Consider the following 16,432-nt stretch of genomic DNA (forward strand, 5'->3'; position numbering starts at 1 on the left):
CCCGTCCCGTCCCCTGGCCCTGCCCCCTCCCGCGCCGCGCACTCGGCGTCCCAGGCGCCCAGCTTTTGAGCTCGCGTCCCCGGGCCGGCGGGGGGGGAGGGGGAGAGAGGGGACCCCGGGATCCCCGCCCCCCCCACCCGCCCGCCCCTGCCCCCGGGACCTGGAGAAGATGTCTTCGCGGACGGCGCTCGCCCCGGGCAACGATCGCAACTCGGACACGGTGAGTGGGGCCCGGCCCCGTGGGAGCCCGGCTGGGTCGGCGCCGAACCCCGCATCCCGCGAGTCCCGACCCTGGCTCCCCGGCCCCGGCTCGCCAGCCCTTGACCCCTTCTGCACCTCCGGGCCTCCCCTCCCCGCCCGGGCCCACCGCCACGGCACCCCTCTCCCGGGACCCCTCTGGTCCCTCTGCAGACCGCTTCCGCCGCGTCCTCCAGGAAGCCCCCTCCCCGCTGCCCGGCCGCTCCCTTCCCGGCGCGCGGAGCCCCCTCCCCTCCGCGTCCGCACCCCGCAGCTCCCCTTCCCGGATCGCCGGGCCCCTGACCCCCAGGCCCGGCCCTGGCCCCCTCCCAGCCAGGCCCACCCGCCAGTCCTGCCTCCAGCCCATCCGTGCTTCGGCGGCTCCTCATGGGTGCCGGCTTCCCGGAGTGCCCTCCTTCATGCCCCAGCCCTCTGCCCCTCCAGGATCTGCCCGCTGGCCCAGCCTTGGGCACCCTCGCAGGAAGCTGGTGCCACCTTTCCTGGGCCCAGGGCCCTGCCCGGTTCTTCAAGGTCTCTCCACTCCCAGGCCTGGTCCTTATCTGCCAAGCAGTCCTGTGCTTGGATTGCTGCCACCCCAGGGCCCCCCAGATGCCACCCAGGTCCTCTCTGGTCTCTTCCTCTCCCAGGAAGCCTTGGCCTCCAACCAAGCTCCAGGCCCCCAGCCCAGGCTCGGATTTCTAGGTCCGGGACCAGTCTGACTGCAGGCCTCATCCTCCCTGTATGGCGCCTCAGCTGCAGGCAAGCCCCCTCTCCAGCCCCTTGACCCCTCTTTAGGCCCCCTTCTCACCGGCCCTCACACCTTCCCCTAGGTGTCCAGGGACCATCCCTTCTCCCCTTCCAGGCCTCCCCTCTCTGGCTGGGATCTGGCCTCCTAAGGAAGCCCCCTCCTCAGCTCCAGAGGCCTGGGTCCCCCCTGCTGCCAAAAGACACTCAGGTCTGAAGCCCTTGGTCCCGCCCTGGCTCTAAGAGCTCTCTGCTCTGGGGTCGCTCTGCTGAAGCCTGCTCCCCAACTTTCTAAGCCCCTAACCTCCCTCCAGGCTCAGCTCTTCATCCTCTGTACTGCCCCCTTCCCCATACTGCCAGGCCCACAGCCCCCCTCTCCTTCCAGCAGCTCCTGAAAGCCCTCTTCTCTGCCCCGTGGGAGTTCCTGCAAGCTCAGGCCCTGGCCCAGGGATCCTGACCTCTGTTCTCCGCTGCCCTATGGCTTTGTCGCCTCCCACCGTTCCCAGGCCCCCTGCCCTTATGCTGCCGCCTACAGCAGTTCCAGCGAGACCCCCCTCCCAAATATCCCACATTTCGAACTACTCCCAGTGCTCCTGAAGACCAGCCCACCTGCCATAGCCAGCTACTCTTCAGCTGGAGTCTGTCCTCCTCAGGCCTTCTGCCAGGTCCCTTCCATCCCCCTTGGTCACCTCCACCCCAGAGCTCCATCAGAGACATTTAACCTCCCTTGATTGCCCTCAGAGACCCCCCACCATCGTTGCTGTTGGCCAGAAGTTCAATTTGGAGTCTTGGGCAGGGCACCTCCCTTGCCCAGTCGCTATGGGGAGGTGCCAGGAGGGATTCAGGGCCCGGTCCTGGGTTCAAGTCCTGCCTCTGCATGCTAATTTGAGTTGTGTGTACACCAACTAGTTCTCCCTCCCTGAGCCTCAGTTTCCTGCCCTGGAAAATGGGGGTGACCACTTGAATCTCTCAGAGGGTTGCCCAAGATGGTGTGGGAGAGGCCTGGGACCCAGGAAGCGCGCCTCAGAGGCTGGCGGCTGTGTGAGTGGATGAGTCAGAAGGCCGCGTGTTCGCAGCCCAGGGCTGTCATTAGTTGTGTGAGCTCGCGGAGCCTGCTGGAGTCTCGGTTTCCCTGGCTCTCAATGGAGTTGATGATAGCACCTTCCTGCCAGGGACCTTTTCCGGGGATTACATGTTATTATTACTATTACTTTAATTGTTCGGATAAACTTGGGTTCCGATCAAGTTTCTGTTCCTTCCCAGCTGTGTGACCTGGGGCCAATGACCTCACTTCTCTGAGCCTCTGTTTCTGCATCCGTGAAATGGGGTTCACCCCAGGACTTCCTGTTCTCTTTGTTGTTACAGTTTGGGCATTGGCAGGGGGGCTAGGCACGGCTGCCTCTATCCTGTCCTCGAGCTCCGAGCCTCTGTCCATCCTGGCTGGGCATCGCCTGTCTTCCTCTGGATTCAGAGTTTACAGCCCCTTCCCCTGCTACCTGGTTACTATGGTGATGGCTGCCTAGGTTATGCTCCCCAATCCCCGGTTCTGGGGTGCTCCACCAGGGGGCTGCCACCCCCCTTCCTTCCATAGCAACAGGCCTGGCGTTGGGGTGCCAGCCAGGCAGGAGGGATCCAGGCCAGCTTGTGGTGCTGGCCAATTTTAGCTCCTGCCCCCGGCCCCTGGGGGCTTTGTCACCCACTGCCCCAGCTGGCCCTTGCAAAGGTCTGGGACGCTCTCCCTGCAGGGAGGTGCCATGCCACCTCCACCAGGCCCCAAGTGCCACCTGCCAGAGATTCTTCTCTGTGCCTTTATCTCTGTGGGGGTCGGAGGCCTGATCGGCCAGGATCTCCCCACCTCCCGGAGGAGGAGGCCTCAGGGTGCCAGCAGCTACAGATTCGGAGTGAGCTCTGTCTGGAGCCGGTTGCCAGGGTTGGAATACCAGGCCCTCTGCTCCATCCACCCTATGACCTTGACCCTGCCCCAACCCTGGGGGAGCCTTTGGGCCCCTATCTGGAGAGTGCACCTCAAAACTGGACCCACACTGGAGCCTGCGGTGGCAGGCATGTGCCTAGTGGTAGTACGTGGCAACGGTGATGTTTGTTACTGGCACTAACGACAAAGTCTTACAGACGTTGTCTTCTTCCCCCTGTGAATGGACTGTGTGACCTTGATCAGGAACCTTCCCTTCCCAAGCCTCAGTTTCCCATCCGAACTATGGAGGTGCAGGCACCCATAGAACTTAACTGCAAGAGAGGTGCTCATTGACACAGGACTTGGCCTGGGCTGTCGCCTGCTGCTTTGTGAAAGTAGTGTGCAAACGTAGGGCAGTGCTGCGGGCCACAGTGAGGATCAGAGCGGCCTCAGAGCCCTGTTTAGGCCTCAGCATCCCCGCCTGTGAAGTGGGCATGTGGCTGTAGCATGTGGCATTGTGCTTTGAATGTGGGTCGCTGTTACTGCGAAGCCGCCTGGCACAGGTTCCCTGCGAGGGGCAGGCTTGGCGCCTGGGCTCCCTGGCCTCCTCTGTTCCTCGTCCTTTGTGTCCCGCCTCCCAGCCCCGAGGAGGGCACGGGGGCAGCCCAGGCTGAGCAGAGCCGCGTTGGCTGGGACGCTGGCACCCTGGGCTCCGGCCCTGAAAGGGAGGCACAGTCCCTGGGGCTCACAATCAGGACAGGGCAGGTGACCTGCGGGGGAGAGAGGCCCGGGAGGGACAGGACAGCAGGATCAGGAGATTGGAGACGGGCGGGCTGGCGTGGGAGAAGGCAGGGTGGCGGAGGGCAGCCGGGGCGAGACTGTTTCCCACGTGTCCAGCTGTGGAAGGCTCAGCTCCAGGGTTTGGAGCAGAATGTGGGGCAACAGTATCTGGAAGGTACTAGTTCCCCCTCACCCACGGGGAATACGCTTCAGGAGCCCCAGGAGGTGCATATGTTCTTTTTTCCTACGTATTTCTATGTGTGATCAAACTGAACTATGAGCCAGGCATGGTAGCAGTCCTAGCACTTTGGGAGACTGAAGCAGGAGGGTTGCAAGTTGAACAGCCTGAGCAACTTGGCAATTTAGTAAGACCCTGTTTCAAAGTAAAAAATGAAAGAGGACTGGGGATGTAGCCCAGTGCCAAGGCCCTGGGTTCAATTCCCCGTATCACAAAAAAATGTGTGTGTGTGTGTGTGTGTTTGGGGGAGAGAGAGAGAGGGAGAGAGGGAGAGAGGGAGAGAACAATAACTAATGTGTTTTAGGACCACGGTTGATCAGAGGTAACTGAGCAGTGGTATGGAGGGCACCTTTAAAATCCTAGGGGTGGTCAGCTCTCTGGGTTTGGAATAGCATTGGGGCTGGTGTGAGGACAGTGAGGATGAAGTAGAATATCAGGGTCCCTGACAGTTGGAGGGAGCACTGGGTCCGTATTGAGGTCGCCGCGGATCAGGGCTGAGGTGTACCCAGCATCTGGAGTGAAGCTCGCAGTGTCACTGGCAGTGCCGGTCAGGAGAGGCGGCCGGACGTCTGAGGCCCCGGATACTGAGGAATCTGGGCCCGCAGGTTTTATTCCTGGAGCCTCTCTCTGTAGAGAGATGGAGGACCCAAAAGCCTGGGTCACAGAATTCTGTGGCCTGAGTTTGACAAGGATCCACAAAGTGGCGGGTGGCCGGGGCCCCAAGGGCACTGCCCCGGCCCCCAGGTGCTGCTAGAGGGGGACAGGACAGCTCACGCCTGTCTCCCCCGCCAGCATGGCACCTTGGGCAGTGGCCGCTCGTCAGATAAAGGGCCGTCCTGGTCCAGCCGCTCCCTGGGTGCCCGCTGCCGGAACTCCATCGCCTCCTGCCCCGAGGAGCAGCCCCACGTGGGCAACTACCGCCTGCTGAGGACCATCGGGAAGGGCAACTTCGCCAAAGTCAAGCTGGCCCGGCACATCCTCACTGGTCGAGAGGTGAGTGTGGGGCGCCGGGCCAGGGTGGGGGTCGCCAGCGGCCAGGGCCGGTCCTCACTTCCTTCGCGACCGCAAGCGAGTCCCTGCGTCTCACAGGTTTTTCCCGAACAACCCCAGTGGGGAAGGAACTAGTTTGAGGTCTCCCTGAAGTGAGTGGGGAACTTCAGATCACGGCGGAGAGGGGGGCTGCGTTCCTGAGAGGCCCTGGGTCTGGAGCACATCTGGGCCGCCTCCGGGTCAGGACCACAGTTGCTCAGAATCCCCCAGCGATCCTGAGATCCGGGCTGGACGAGGACGTTACTGCAGGAAGGGTCCTGCGCAGACCCTGCGACCCAGATAGGAGGCCTCGGATTCGTACTTAAAGGGGAGGCGGGGGGCTTTCCTCTGCACCCCTCAACTGGCAAAAGTGACTGAAGCAGTGTCTGTGCCTCCCGTGGCTCTTCCCATGCCCGCCTGTGCCAGGCACATAAAAGACACCAGGCCCCGATGCCTTTATGGGCAAATTCTCCTGAACCTTCAAATGCTGTGGCAGTGCGTTTCTTTCGTTTCTGTTTTTTCAGATGGGGTCTTGCCACGTAGTTCAGGTTGCCCTTGAATTTACAGCTGTCCTCCCGCCTCAGCCTCTGAAGTGCTGGGCTTATAGGCATGTGCCACCACACCCAGGTGCCAGTTCTTCCAGAAACTAAAGAAAAGAGGTTCACTGCCAACTGATTTTTATTTCCAGTTTAGTCATAAGAGCAAATCAGGCAAGAAACACAATTAAGGCTAGCCATGCTGGTGCATGCCTGTAATCCAGGCACTCAGGAGGCTGAAGCAAGAAGATCACTGTGAGTTCAAGGCCAGCCGAGGCTACAAAGTGAGTTTGAGGCTAGTCTGAACTGCGTAGTAAAACCCTGTCTCGGGCTGGGGATTTAGCTCAGCGGCAAAAGCGCCTGCCTGGCAAGCGCAAGGTCGTGAGTTCGGTTCCCGATACCGGAGAAAAACCAAAAAAACAAAAAACAAACAAACAAAAAAAAACCCTGTCTCAAAAGGACAAAAAAAATAAAAATTTAAGCCAGACAGTGGCATATGCCTATAATCCTAGCACTCTGGAAGACTGAGGCAGGAGGATTTATAAATTCTAACCCACACTAGGCAGTTTACAGTTCAGCAGGGCTGTTTCAGAATAAAAAATAATACACTTAGGAGGGTGAGGCAGGAGAATCACTGTGAGTTCAAGGCCAGCCTAGGCTACATAGTGAGTTCAAGGCCAGCCTGAACTACAGAGCAAGACCCTGTCTCAAAAAAACTAAAAAACAAAACAGAAATGATTAGGGATGTAGCTCAGTGTGAAGCCCCTGGATTTAATCTCCAGTAACAAAACAAAAACAAGCTTGGTGGCACATGCCTATAATCCCAGCACTTGGGAGGCTGAGGCAGGAGGATAGATGTGAGTTCAAAGGCAGCCTGAACTACATAGTGGGTTCAAGGCCAGCCTGAACTACGTTATGAGAACCTGTCTCAGAAAACTAAAAAAATAAAAAATAGAAAAAACAAGAGAAACAAAATTATGAGCCGGTCTTCCTTACAAACGTAGATGCAGAAAAAAACAAAAATTTTTTTTGAGATGGGGGGCGGGGGGGTGGGGCGGGGGAAGGTCACTGTTGCCTACCCTGGCCTCCAACCAAAAATTTGAAACAAAGTATTAACAAGTGACTGGCGGAGCTGGGTTTGTCCTCGGAATGCAGAGTTCTTTCCATTTGACAATTTATTCATGCACTTCGCCATGTTCACAGATTAAGAACGAAACCATATGATCGTTTCAATACTGGCATAAAATGTGTTTGACAAAATTTTTAAAAATCCATCGGTGAGAATATGCGGAAGGCAAAGGGACCTCTCCCCCACAGGGAACATGGCGTTCGCCATATGTGGATCTTGCCTGGGATTCCAGAGGTTTCCAAGCAGCCTGGGTCCTAAGGGAACAGGCTCCAGGGAAAAGTTTTTAATCCAGTGGACATGGGGGCTCCTGAGGGGGGGTGTGCAGAAACCTAGGGCTGGATTAAGACTCTTTTTTTCTTCTTCGTACTGGGATTCTCTACCATTGAGCTATAGCCTCAGCCCTTTCTATTTTTCATTTTGAGACGGGGTAGGGGAGTCTTGCTAATCACACAGGCTGGGCTTGAACGTGCAATCCTCCTGCTTCAGCCTCCTGATCGCTAGTGTTCCAGGCGTGCTCTACTGCACCCAGCTAGATTAAGACTTTTGAAAGCCTCTTGCTACTGGGAAACTTACAAAGTGCCCAGTGCCTCAGTTTCCCCCCCTTGTGAAAGGGGATAATTTTTACCCTTATTTTATACAGTTAAGAGGTCTCACTTGTAAAGCACACAGAACAGGGCCTGATATTTAATGAATGCTCAGCAAATGTTAGCTAGTTATTCTTTGCTATTTCCAGTTTGTATCTTCAAAACAAAGATGCTATGGATAAATGATCTGAGTTTTCCTCACAAGGGGATCCCCCGCTCCCAGAGAGCTTGGTTACCCCTGGCAGGTGCAGTAGTGCACACCTGTAATCCTAGCTCCTTGGGAGGCTGAGGCAGGAAGATTGCAGGTTTGAGGCCAGCCTGGGCAATTTAGCAACTTAAGGAGACCCTGCCTCTACAAAGGGCTAGAGATGTAGCTCAGTAGTAGAGCACCTGCCTAGCATGCACAAGAGTCGGAATTCAGACCCCAGCACCCCACTCCATTGAGATCTCAGTCCCCTTATATACTCACTTCTCAGGAGTAGAGGAATATGTGCAACGGCCCTGGGGCCCCAGTTGAGAACTCTGCCAGGATAGGACAAAAGGAGGCCATTCTGGGGCCACCTGATTTGGGGGGCTCCCTCCCAGGTCAAGAGCCTGTGGAACCTTGGCCTCTCTCCTGTCCCTCCATCCTTCCCTTCCTCTTCCACACCTAGGTCGCCATCAAGATCATCGATAAAACCCAGCTGAACCCCAGCAGCCTACAGAAGGTGAGGCCCAGGGAAGGAGGGAGAGCAAGGTGGGAACCGACCTCACCTGGGCCTGGGTGAGGAGGGGATCCCCAAACCACTCACCCTCATTTTATGTTCCTTTCTGGCCTGGCACAGCTCTTCCGGGAAGTTCGCATCATGAAGGGCCTAAACCACCCCAACATCGGTGAGGAGGGGTGTGCAGTCAGGCGGGTGCTGGCTGGAGTGCAGGGGAGGGGAGAGTTGGGGTAGGGGGCAGGTTACAAGAGAGGGACCTGATTTCTTCTGAGTACTGTCCCGGCTGTGTGACCTTGAGCAAGTCACTCAACCTCTCTCCTCCGTTTCTTCTGGGTTTGAGTGTGATACAAGGACACGTCTCAAGGTCAGGGTGATTGGGAGGATCATAATAGGACCACACAGCTAAAAGGCTTCCCTCACAGCTAAGCTGTGGGATTTGGCCTGGTTGTTTTTGGATATTGTCATTATTGTTAGGTCAGGTGCGGGGGGAGGGGCCCTCCGGAGAGAAGTGGGGTTTTGGGCCTGGATGTGGGACAGCAGTTTATTTCACTCAGTAAAAGTTTACTGCATATGCCATGCCGGGCATGGTGGTGCACACCTGTAATTCCCTTACTCGGGAGGCTGAGGCAGGAGGATCGTTGCAAGTTTGAGACCAGCCTGGGCTACAAAGTGGGCTTAAGGCCAGCCTGAACTGCATAGCGAGACCATGTGTCAAAAAGACCAAAAAAAAAAAAAAGTTTACTGCACAGCCACTATATGCCAGGTGCTGGGGACATCGTGAATAAAGCATGTACAGCCAGCATGGTGGCGTGCACCTGTATTCCCAAAACTCAGGTGGCTGAGGCAGGAGGATCGCTACATGAGTTCAAGAGCAACTTGGACCACATAGTGAGATCCTGTTAAAAAAAAAAAAAAAGACTAGAAAAGCAGGCACAGATCCCTGGCCTCCCTGAGCTGACATTTTTGTGAGAAAAACCGTAGGAAAGGTGGTAAAGCGGGCAGAACAGTTTGGAACCTCTTTGATCAGTAGGGAGCCATGGAAGAGTCGAGCTGGGGCGTTACTGAACCCTGTGGGGGTGGAGGGTCTCCTCTTTCCCCTCACGCCGCGCCCTTCCCTCCCTGCCGCGGCAGTGAAGCTCTTCGAGGTGATCGAGACCGAGAAGACGCTCTACCTGGTGATGGAGTACGCAAGTGCAGGTAAGGCCCCGCCCCGCCCCGCCCCGCGCCCGCATCCTGCCCTGCCCTGACCCGCTCGGCTCTGCCCACAGGAGAAGTGTTCGACTACCTCGTGTCGCACGGCCGCATGAAGGAGAAGGAAGCAAGAGCCAAGTTCCGACAGGTGAGGGCCGGATGCGGGTGCACAGGTGCAGGGCTGGCAGGGTGGGTGGAGACCCGAGGGGTCGTGGGGGGCCGGAGGATCGGAGCGCAGGTGTGGGCTGCCCAGGTGGGGAGGGCGGGGCCCAGGTGTGGGAGGACGCGAGGGCCGGTGAGGCTGCCCTGACACGCTGTCCTGACAGTGGGCACCGCAGGTCGGTCTCTAGACACTCGATGTTCCCCTGGGAGTTCCAGGTGCGGATGTCCGGAAGACGCAGGTCCCTGTGCAGGAGACCGCCCAGTGTCAGGGTGCGAGGGTGCCGGATGTCCCGCGGAGGGTTCTGTCCGCATGGGTCCTGCGACATGTGCTGTCAGGGTGGCAGAGTGCGAGGCCCCAGGGGTTCTGCCTGCTCGTAGGGGAGGCCTGGGACCCCGGGCTCAGTTGTAAGTGGCTTCCCGGGCCGCCTGGGAGGCTGAGGGCTGTGCGGTTCACCAGTAACCCCTCCCCTCCCCCAGATCGTGTCGGCTGTGCACTATTGTCACCAGAAAAACATCGTACACAGGGACCTGAAGGTAAGCCCCTCCCCGCCCTGGCCCCGGGACCGAAGCTCGCCTGCCTGCCTCCCTGGACCCTGAAGTGGCTCCTACCCCAGTGCCCAGGGCCCCTGGCTCCTTCCTGAGCTTCCCTGGCCTTAGCAAGGGTGGGGGAGTGGGTGGCAGGGGAAGGGGGAGGAGCAGTGTCCTCCCATGGCCTGGCTGGTGGTACGGGTGCCGCACGAGGACATTGGTACCTGATAGAGTCTGTCACTCTTGGCCTTCGGGCCTAGGCGTCTCACAGGAGTTGGGATTTGGAGACCTGGTGACCCTGCCGCAGGGCCTCAGAGTCAGGGACCTTAAAACTTGAGAAGGGCCTGGGGTGGAGGAAGCCTCCAGAGCCAGCAGGGAGCGAGCTGGAGCAGCCCCTGGGTGGCTCTTTGCAAGGGGGCCCCTGTGCCACGCCCTGCACAGAGAACCACAGGAGCGGGCTTTTGAGATGAGCCTTGTCTGGGTGGATCCAGTTGTCTCCACTGTGGTCGCTGGTGAGCGAAGGGCTCCTGCCTTGCTCTGTGGTGAAGGACCAGGTTTGTTTCACTGTTTTAAAAAATTACTGGGCAGGGCCGGGGATGTAGCTCAGTGGCACAGGGCCTACCTGGCAAGCGCAAGGTCCTGAGTTTGATTCCCAGTACTAAAAAAAAAAAAAATATTGGGCATGGTCATTTAAGCCTGTGATTCCAACACTCTGGGAGGCTGAGGCAGGAGAATTGCAAGTTCAGATACAGTCTGAGCAACTTAGTGACTTAGTAAAATCCGGTCTCAAATAAAAAGAGGAAAGGGCTAGTGGTATAGTTCAGTGGTAGGGCACTTGCCTGGCATGCCTGAGGCCCAGGATTTGATCCCCAGTACTGCCAAACGAAACAAGAAAACTGCTGAGAGGCTGAGGCAGGAGGGTCCCTTTAGCCCAGGATCTCAAGAGCTGCCTGGACAACATAGCAAGGCCCTATTTCAAGAAATAAAATGCAAAGCTTTCTAATCTGTTATGGACAAGTACTTATTATAATATATAGTAAAAATGAATAATACAAAAAAACTGAAAAGAAACAAATGTACAGGATGCAGCCCTCATTTTTAGAATTATTAGGTCCTAAGGGCCTAAGATCGGCAGTCAGATTGCCTCGGCAGTCGGATTGCCTGGGAAGTCTCTCCTCGATCGCCTTTGGAGGAGGTTTGGAGGGTACCGCTCTGCCTGACCTGGGAGGTAGATGGTGAGATTCACCTCTGGGCCACACGCCCCCTGGTGGAGGGTCCTGGAACTGACTGAAATGAATTCAGGGTCCTGTTAGTGTACCTGGAGGACCAAACGGACCTGGCACTGAGGTTGAGGCGGGGTTGGGGTGCTGCACACACCAGAAAGGGAAATGTTGCCATCCCCAGATGCTATCGGATTCTGGTTTGGGGATGATCTGTGTGAGTTGTGCCTTCGTACGTTCTGGGGCACAAGGTAAGGGAAGCTGAGGCAGGAGAATCCCAAGTTCTAACCCAGCATGGGCAACTTAGTGAGACCCTGTCTCAAAATAAAAATTAAGAAAGGCTGATGATGCAGCTCAGTACAAAGGCTTGTGCTCATGGGGGCTGGGGATTTAGCTCAGTGGCACAGCGCCTGCCTGGCAAAGCGCAAGGTTGTGAGTTTGATGACCGGTACCAGAAAAAAAAAAAAAGGCTTGTGTTCAATCCCTAGTGTTAAAAAAGAGAGAGAGAGAGGAAAGCCAAGAGGAAGAGGGAGACCCATCAGGAGGCCTTGATTCTGGGGGCCTGAGGAGGGACAGCCCTCGAGTGGGGTGAGCCAGACCCGGGGAACAATCTGAAGGGTGGCCCTGCAGCCAAAAGGCTGGTGGAGGCTGGCTGCTGGGAGCTTACCACACTTAGGCCGTGGAGGTACCTGGGCTGTGTAGGTTCAGCTCTGCCACTTCGCTGTGGAGGTGAGACGGCTCCCCAGCCTCAGTTTCCCCGTCTGGGTGATGGCGGCCACAAGACGACATGCCACAAGAAATACACAAAGCCTTGTGGCAGCACCAAGCATCTGGTGAGCACTGGCCTCCCAGCCGTGACGTGAGCACCTGCATCTCACCCCGTGATGGCTGGCTGCGGGCCAGGTGCTGTGATTGCTCAGTCACACAGCAGGCAGTCAGTGGAGCGGGGATTCTTCCAGAATCTGTATTCTTTGTTGTTGTTACACTGAGATTTAAATCTGGGGCCTTCACCCTGAGTTACGACCCCAGCCCTTCCTTTTTAAAATTATTTTTTATTTCAAGATAGGGCCTCACTAGTCACTAAGTTGTGCAGGGTTCAAACTTAAGATTCTCCTGCTTCAGCCTCCCAGAATGCTGGGATTACAAGTGCGTATCACCACGCCCGGCTCAGAATCTGTACTCTTAACCTCGTGTCATGCAACCCCTCTTACAAATGACAGTCCCTGCGAGGCCTGGTGCTATACGCCTGCAATCTCAGCCCTTGGGAGGCTGAAGTAGGAGGATTGCTGCAAGTTTGAGGCCAGCCGGGGCTGCATAATGAATTCAAGGCCAGCCTGAACTACATAGCAAAACCTTGTCTCAAAAACAAACAAAATAAATGGTGGTGCCTACAGCCTCCCAGATGATAGCTATACAGATGGATGAAGAGATTATTTTCATTTTTATGGCTCTTGAGCAATCTATTGTTTTGTCTTGTACTGCTGGGTAAACTGGGCTCAGAGAGGGTGCAGGAACTGGCTGGAAATCCCAGCTGTGCAGAGCTTGTGTGGTAACTAATGTCACAAGCACTCACTGGAGGCAAGAGTGTTGTCCGAGGCCTGCTACGGGCCTTCACGCATTTAATTGTCCAACTGCCCCATGAAGTAGGGACTGAGATTATTGTCGCTCTTGGAAGAGCAACCCATTGCCCAGAGAAGTCAAGTTGCTGCCCGGGGTCACACAGCAGGGGCTGGGGCTGGGAGCCGTCCCCAGGGACCTGAGCCTACCCTCCACCTCCTCCTGTGCCCCAGGCTGAGAACCTGTTGCTGGACGCCGAGGCCAACATCAAGATTGCCGACTTTGGCTTCAGCAACGAGTTCACGCTGGGCTCGAAGCTGGACACGTTCTGCGGTAGCCCCCCGTACGCCGCCCCGGAGCTGTTCCAGGGCAAGAAGTACGACGGGCCGGAGGTGGACATCTGGAGCCTCGGCGTCATCCTCTACACCCTTGTCAGTGGCTCCCTGCCTTTCGACGGCCACAACCTCAAGGTGCCGGGCAGGGCTGGGGCCAGAAGCTGGGCTGGCTGGAGGTCACAGGGCAGGGAGTAGGCTGCATCTAGGTCCCCACGGTCATGGCCCAGCCGCATGGACAGTGCCGGGCTGGGGCCCAGGGTGTGAACGTAACCGCTGAGGACTCTGGTTCCAATCCTGCTCGCTAACTCACTTGTGAAATATTTAGTGCCTTCCTCTGGGCTTGGGCTCTGAGGCTTTGTGTAAACAAAAGCACCCCGAGGCCCTCCCCTCCAGCATACCAGCCCCTGGGCAGTCCTTGACAGTTCACGCCCAACTGTGCATGATGCTACGTATGTGTGACCCCAGTACTATGGGAGGCTGAGGCAGGAGGATCTCAAGTGCAAGCCCAGTTGTGCAGTGTAGCCACTTAGCGAGACCTTGTCTCAAAGAGTAAGGAAAGGGCTGGGGGCTGGAGCTCAGGGTGAAGGCCCTGGATTCAATCTCTAGTACTGAAAAAAAATAATAATTGTGCTAATTGACAGAAGCCAGTGACCGAGGCCACAGAGTGACTTCACGGCTCTGAAATGTCCCGAGTAGGCAGATCCACAGAGACCGAGAACAGACAAGTGGTCACCTAGGGGCGGGGCCGGTGTTCACAGCTTCAGGGGTCAGAGCTTCCTCGGAGGTTGATGGAAAATGTTCTCAGATTGATTGTGGTGGTGATTGTGCAACTCAGAGGATGCACTCAGAAGCCTGGAATTGTGCACCACAGCAGAAAAATTTCTGTCCTCAAGGACCGGCATTCCAGCAGTGGAGCCGGGCAGAAAGAAAATAAATGAGTGAAGTAGATACGATGTCAGGCGCTGACCCGCGCTGGACAGCAGATACTGGAAGTGGGTGGGAAGTGTGGGGTGAGTGCACTTGTTTTTTTCCTTTGAACTTTCGGTTTTGAAACGTTGCCAAGCTACAGAAAAAGTGGGACTAGAACAGAACACCTGGAACCTTCCAGTAGGCGCGCGGGGGCTGATGTCAGCCGCAGCGCCTGCCTGTCTCAATGTCATTGTGACAGTGTTGCGATCTTTTTTTTTTTTTCCCCCAGCACTAGAGACTGAACAACCCAGGCCGTTCACGTTGAACTCTATCCCCACGCATTATTTTTATTTTGAGATAACATCTCCTTAAACTGCCTAGGCTGGGCTGAAATTTGTAATCCTCCTGCCTCAGCCTCCCAGAGTGCTGGGATTAGAGGCATGCCCCACCATGCCCAGTTCCATCATCCCAGCTGATGGATGCTTGACAGCCCGTTACTGGGCCTTGTCCCTAAAGGTTCCAGCGGGCATTCTGCAGAGCCCAGGGGACATCCTGAGGACGCACACACACAGGAAGTGCAGCGTTGCCGTGGTCCTGGCCTCCACCCTGTGCAGCGCTTGGCTTCCAGCCCTTGTCCCGGGAGTCCTGGGAATGCTGGGGTTGCTCTCTCCTCCTGGCTGGACATGCTCGGCCTTCCAGGTGCACTCAGCCATTCGTAGCTTCTCTCACCCCGGGCCGTTCTCCGCCTCTGTCTTTTGCGACAGGGACATTGTGATGAGTCCCGGCCGATATCTGCCCAGCTATCTGCCCAGCGTCCGTGTTTGGGCTCCTGGGGGGATGGGGTGGGTGTTCGGGGTATTCCAAAGTGAGTATAGGGATGCTCTGTCCTGCTCCCCGTGGCCCGAGAAAAGTGAAATCCGGATGTCAGGCTCGTCTTTGAGGAGCCTCAGCCTCCTCCGTCCAGTGAGGCCCGTGAAGATTCCCACCTCTCCGAGGTCATGTGCGACCCTGGCTTCCCGCAGGCCGAGGGCAGCTGGGCCCGTTCCAGCTCTTGTCATTTCCTTTCCGGCTGACCATGGACAGGTCCCTTACAGTGGTGACGTCAGTCCCCTACAGGTGGTGTCCCTGGCAGCCAGGCTGGAAGGTCAAGCCCTGCACCGCGGCCTGGCGTCTGGCCGCAGTGTCACGTTCACAGCCACTGTGGCGTTCCATTCCCAGCAGTGGCCCCGGCCGCTGCTCATCAGCACACGAAGAGGCAGGCGCGCAGCTGCTGTTACACAGACCAACGCTGGAGCCCAAGTGCCTGGGTTCGAACCCAGGCCCTGCTGCTTTCCAGCTATAAAACCCCCTGGGCAGAAGGCCTCACCTGGAAAATGGACCTCAAAACCACACTGGAAAGTGTTGTGAAAACGCCCATGATTTAAGGAAAACCTCGGGCTGCTGCGCTGTACGGGTCGGGAGATGAGCTTGATATTTGTGCTAAATGTTCACAGCCCACAGGGCCACCAAGGTTGCAGACTCAGGCACGTGCAGAAGGGGCTTCCAGTGCAGAGCCCGGCGCTACCCCAGGGGACTCCTGTCTGCTCTCTGTCCCTGTCTGCTCTCTGTCCCTGCTCCCCACACTTTATTCAGGTGTGAGGGCTGCCCTAGTCTGCCAGGACTGGATCCTAGGGTCGATTTTACTTTCCACAGCATTGCTGTGGCTCCTCGTGACAAACCCGTAAAAAAAGGACCACAAATAAGTGTACAAAGGTCCCAGGAGAATTGCGGCTCTTTGGGAAGTGGGCATTGCTAGGGGTGGTGGGCGGGATCCCCTCCCCTATTAGGAACCTGGCTTGTTTGTTTGACAGTACTGGGAATCAAACCGCGGGCCTTGGCGCTGGGCTATGACCTCAGCCCTTTTTTGTTTCATTTTTGTTTTTAATTTTGAGACAAGATCTGGCTAAATTACCCAGTCTGGCTTCAGACTTCCAATCCTTCTGCCTCAGCCTCCCAGAGTGCTGGGATGACAGACGTGTGCCACCGTGATACGTGGCTAGAAACCTAGCATGGAAATAGTGCTCGCTCTGGGCCCAGCTTGTGCGAAGCCTTTTGTGAATTCAGACTCTGTGGTGCCCCAGCAGCACCTGTGAAGTGGAACGTGCTGTCCCTGTCACAGATGAAGAGACGGAGGTCCTGGGTACCTACTCACTGGGCTGCTTCTCATCTGGCTGATGTATTCCCTTCCTCTGAGATTTCTCTGAATGAAAAGCTATGATCTTAAAACTCTTTCAAAATTGCTGCATTTGGGCTGGGGATATAACTGAGTGGCATAAGTGCCTGTCTGGCAAGCACAAGGTCCTGAGTTCGATTTCCGGTACCCCCCCCCCCAAATTGCTGCATTTATACCGTGTTCCGATTGATTGATTGATTCTCAGAGGCAGGGTCTTGCTATGTAGTTTAGGCTGGTCCTAAACTCATTATGTAGCTCAGGCTTGCCTCAAATCTGCAGTGATCCCCGTCCCAGCCTCCTGAGCACTGAGGTTACAGGCAAGAGCTACCATGTCCCATTGCTATTTTAAAGATGAGAAACTGAGGTCAGGTGAGAGGGTTGAGGTTTTTCCCGCCTCACTGGGGCTGTTGCTCTGTGTCTGGCGG

The 16,432-nt window shown here is 56.5% G+C and overlaps 1 protein-coding gene across 5 annotated transcripts in view; it reads left to right on the forward strand.

Annotated features, from left to right (window-relative positions):
- Positions 1 to 16,432, forward strand: part of Mark4 (MAP/microtubule affinity-regulating kinase 4) — a 30,538-nt gene that overhangs the window by 1,750 nt on the left and 12,356 nt on the right. For 2 of the 5 annotated variants that reach the window (XM_005412505.2, XM_005412509.2), the window contains exons 1-8: positions 7 to 220; positions 4,704 to 4,904; positions 7,843 to 7,896; positions 8,014 to 8,062; positions 9,025 to 9,090; positions 9,162 to 9,232; positions 9,724 to 9,780; positions 12,785 to 13,021. In XM_005412505.2, coding sequence (XP_005412562.1) covers positions 170 to 220; positions 4,704 to 4,904; positions 7,843 to 7,896; positions 8,014 to 8,062; positions 9,025 to 9,090; positions 9,162 to 9,232; positions 9,724 to 9,780; positions 12,785 to 13,021 — 786 coding nt within the window. In that variant the 5' untranslated portion in view covers positions 7 to 169. Of the gene's footprint in view, positions 1 to 6; positions 221 to 884; positions 997 to 4,703; positions 4,905 to 7,842; positions 7,897 to 8,013; positions 8,063 to 9,024; positions 9,091 to 9,161; positions 9,233 to 9,723; positions 9,781 to 12,784; positions 13,022 to 16,432 lie in introns of those variants that run through there. The other 3 variants (XM_005412506.2, XM_005412507.2, XM_005412508.1) reach the window with 2 other exon arrangements.

This window comes from Chinchilla lanigera, unplaced genomic scaffold (assembly GCF_000276665.1).
Source record: "Chinchilla lanigera isolate Chin_1 unplaced genomic scaffold, ChiLan1.0 scaffold00154, whole genome shotgun sequence".
Lineage (NCBI taxonomy): Eukaryota > Metazoa > Chordata > Mammalia > Rodentia > Chinchillidae > Chinchilla > Chinchilla lanigera.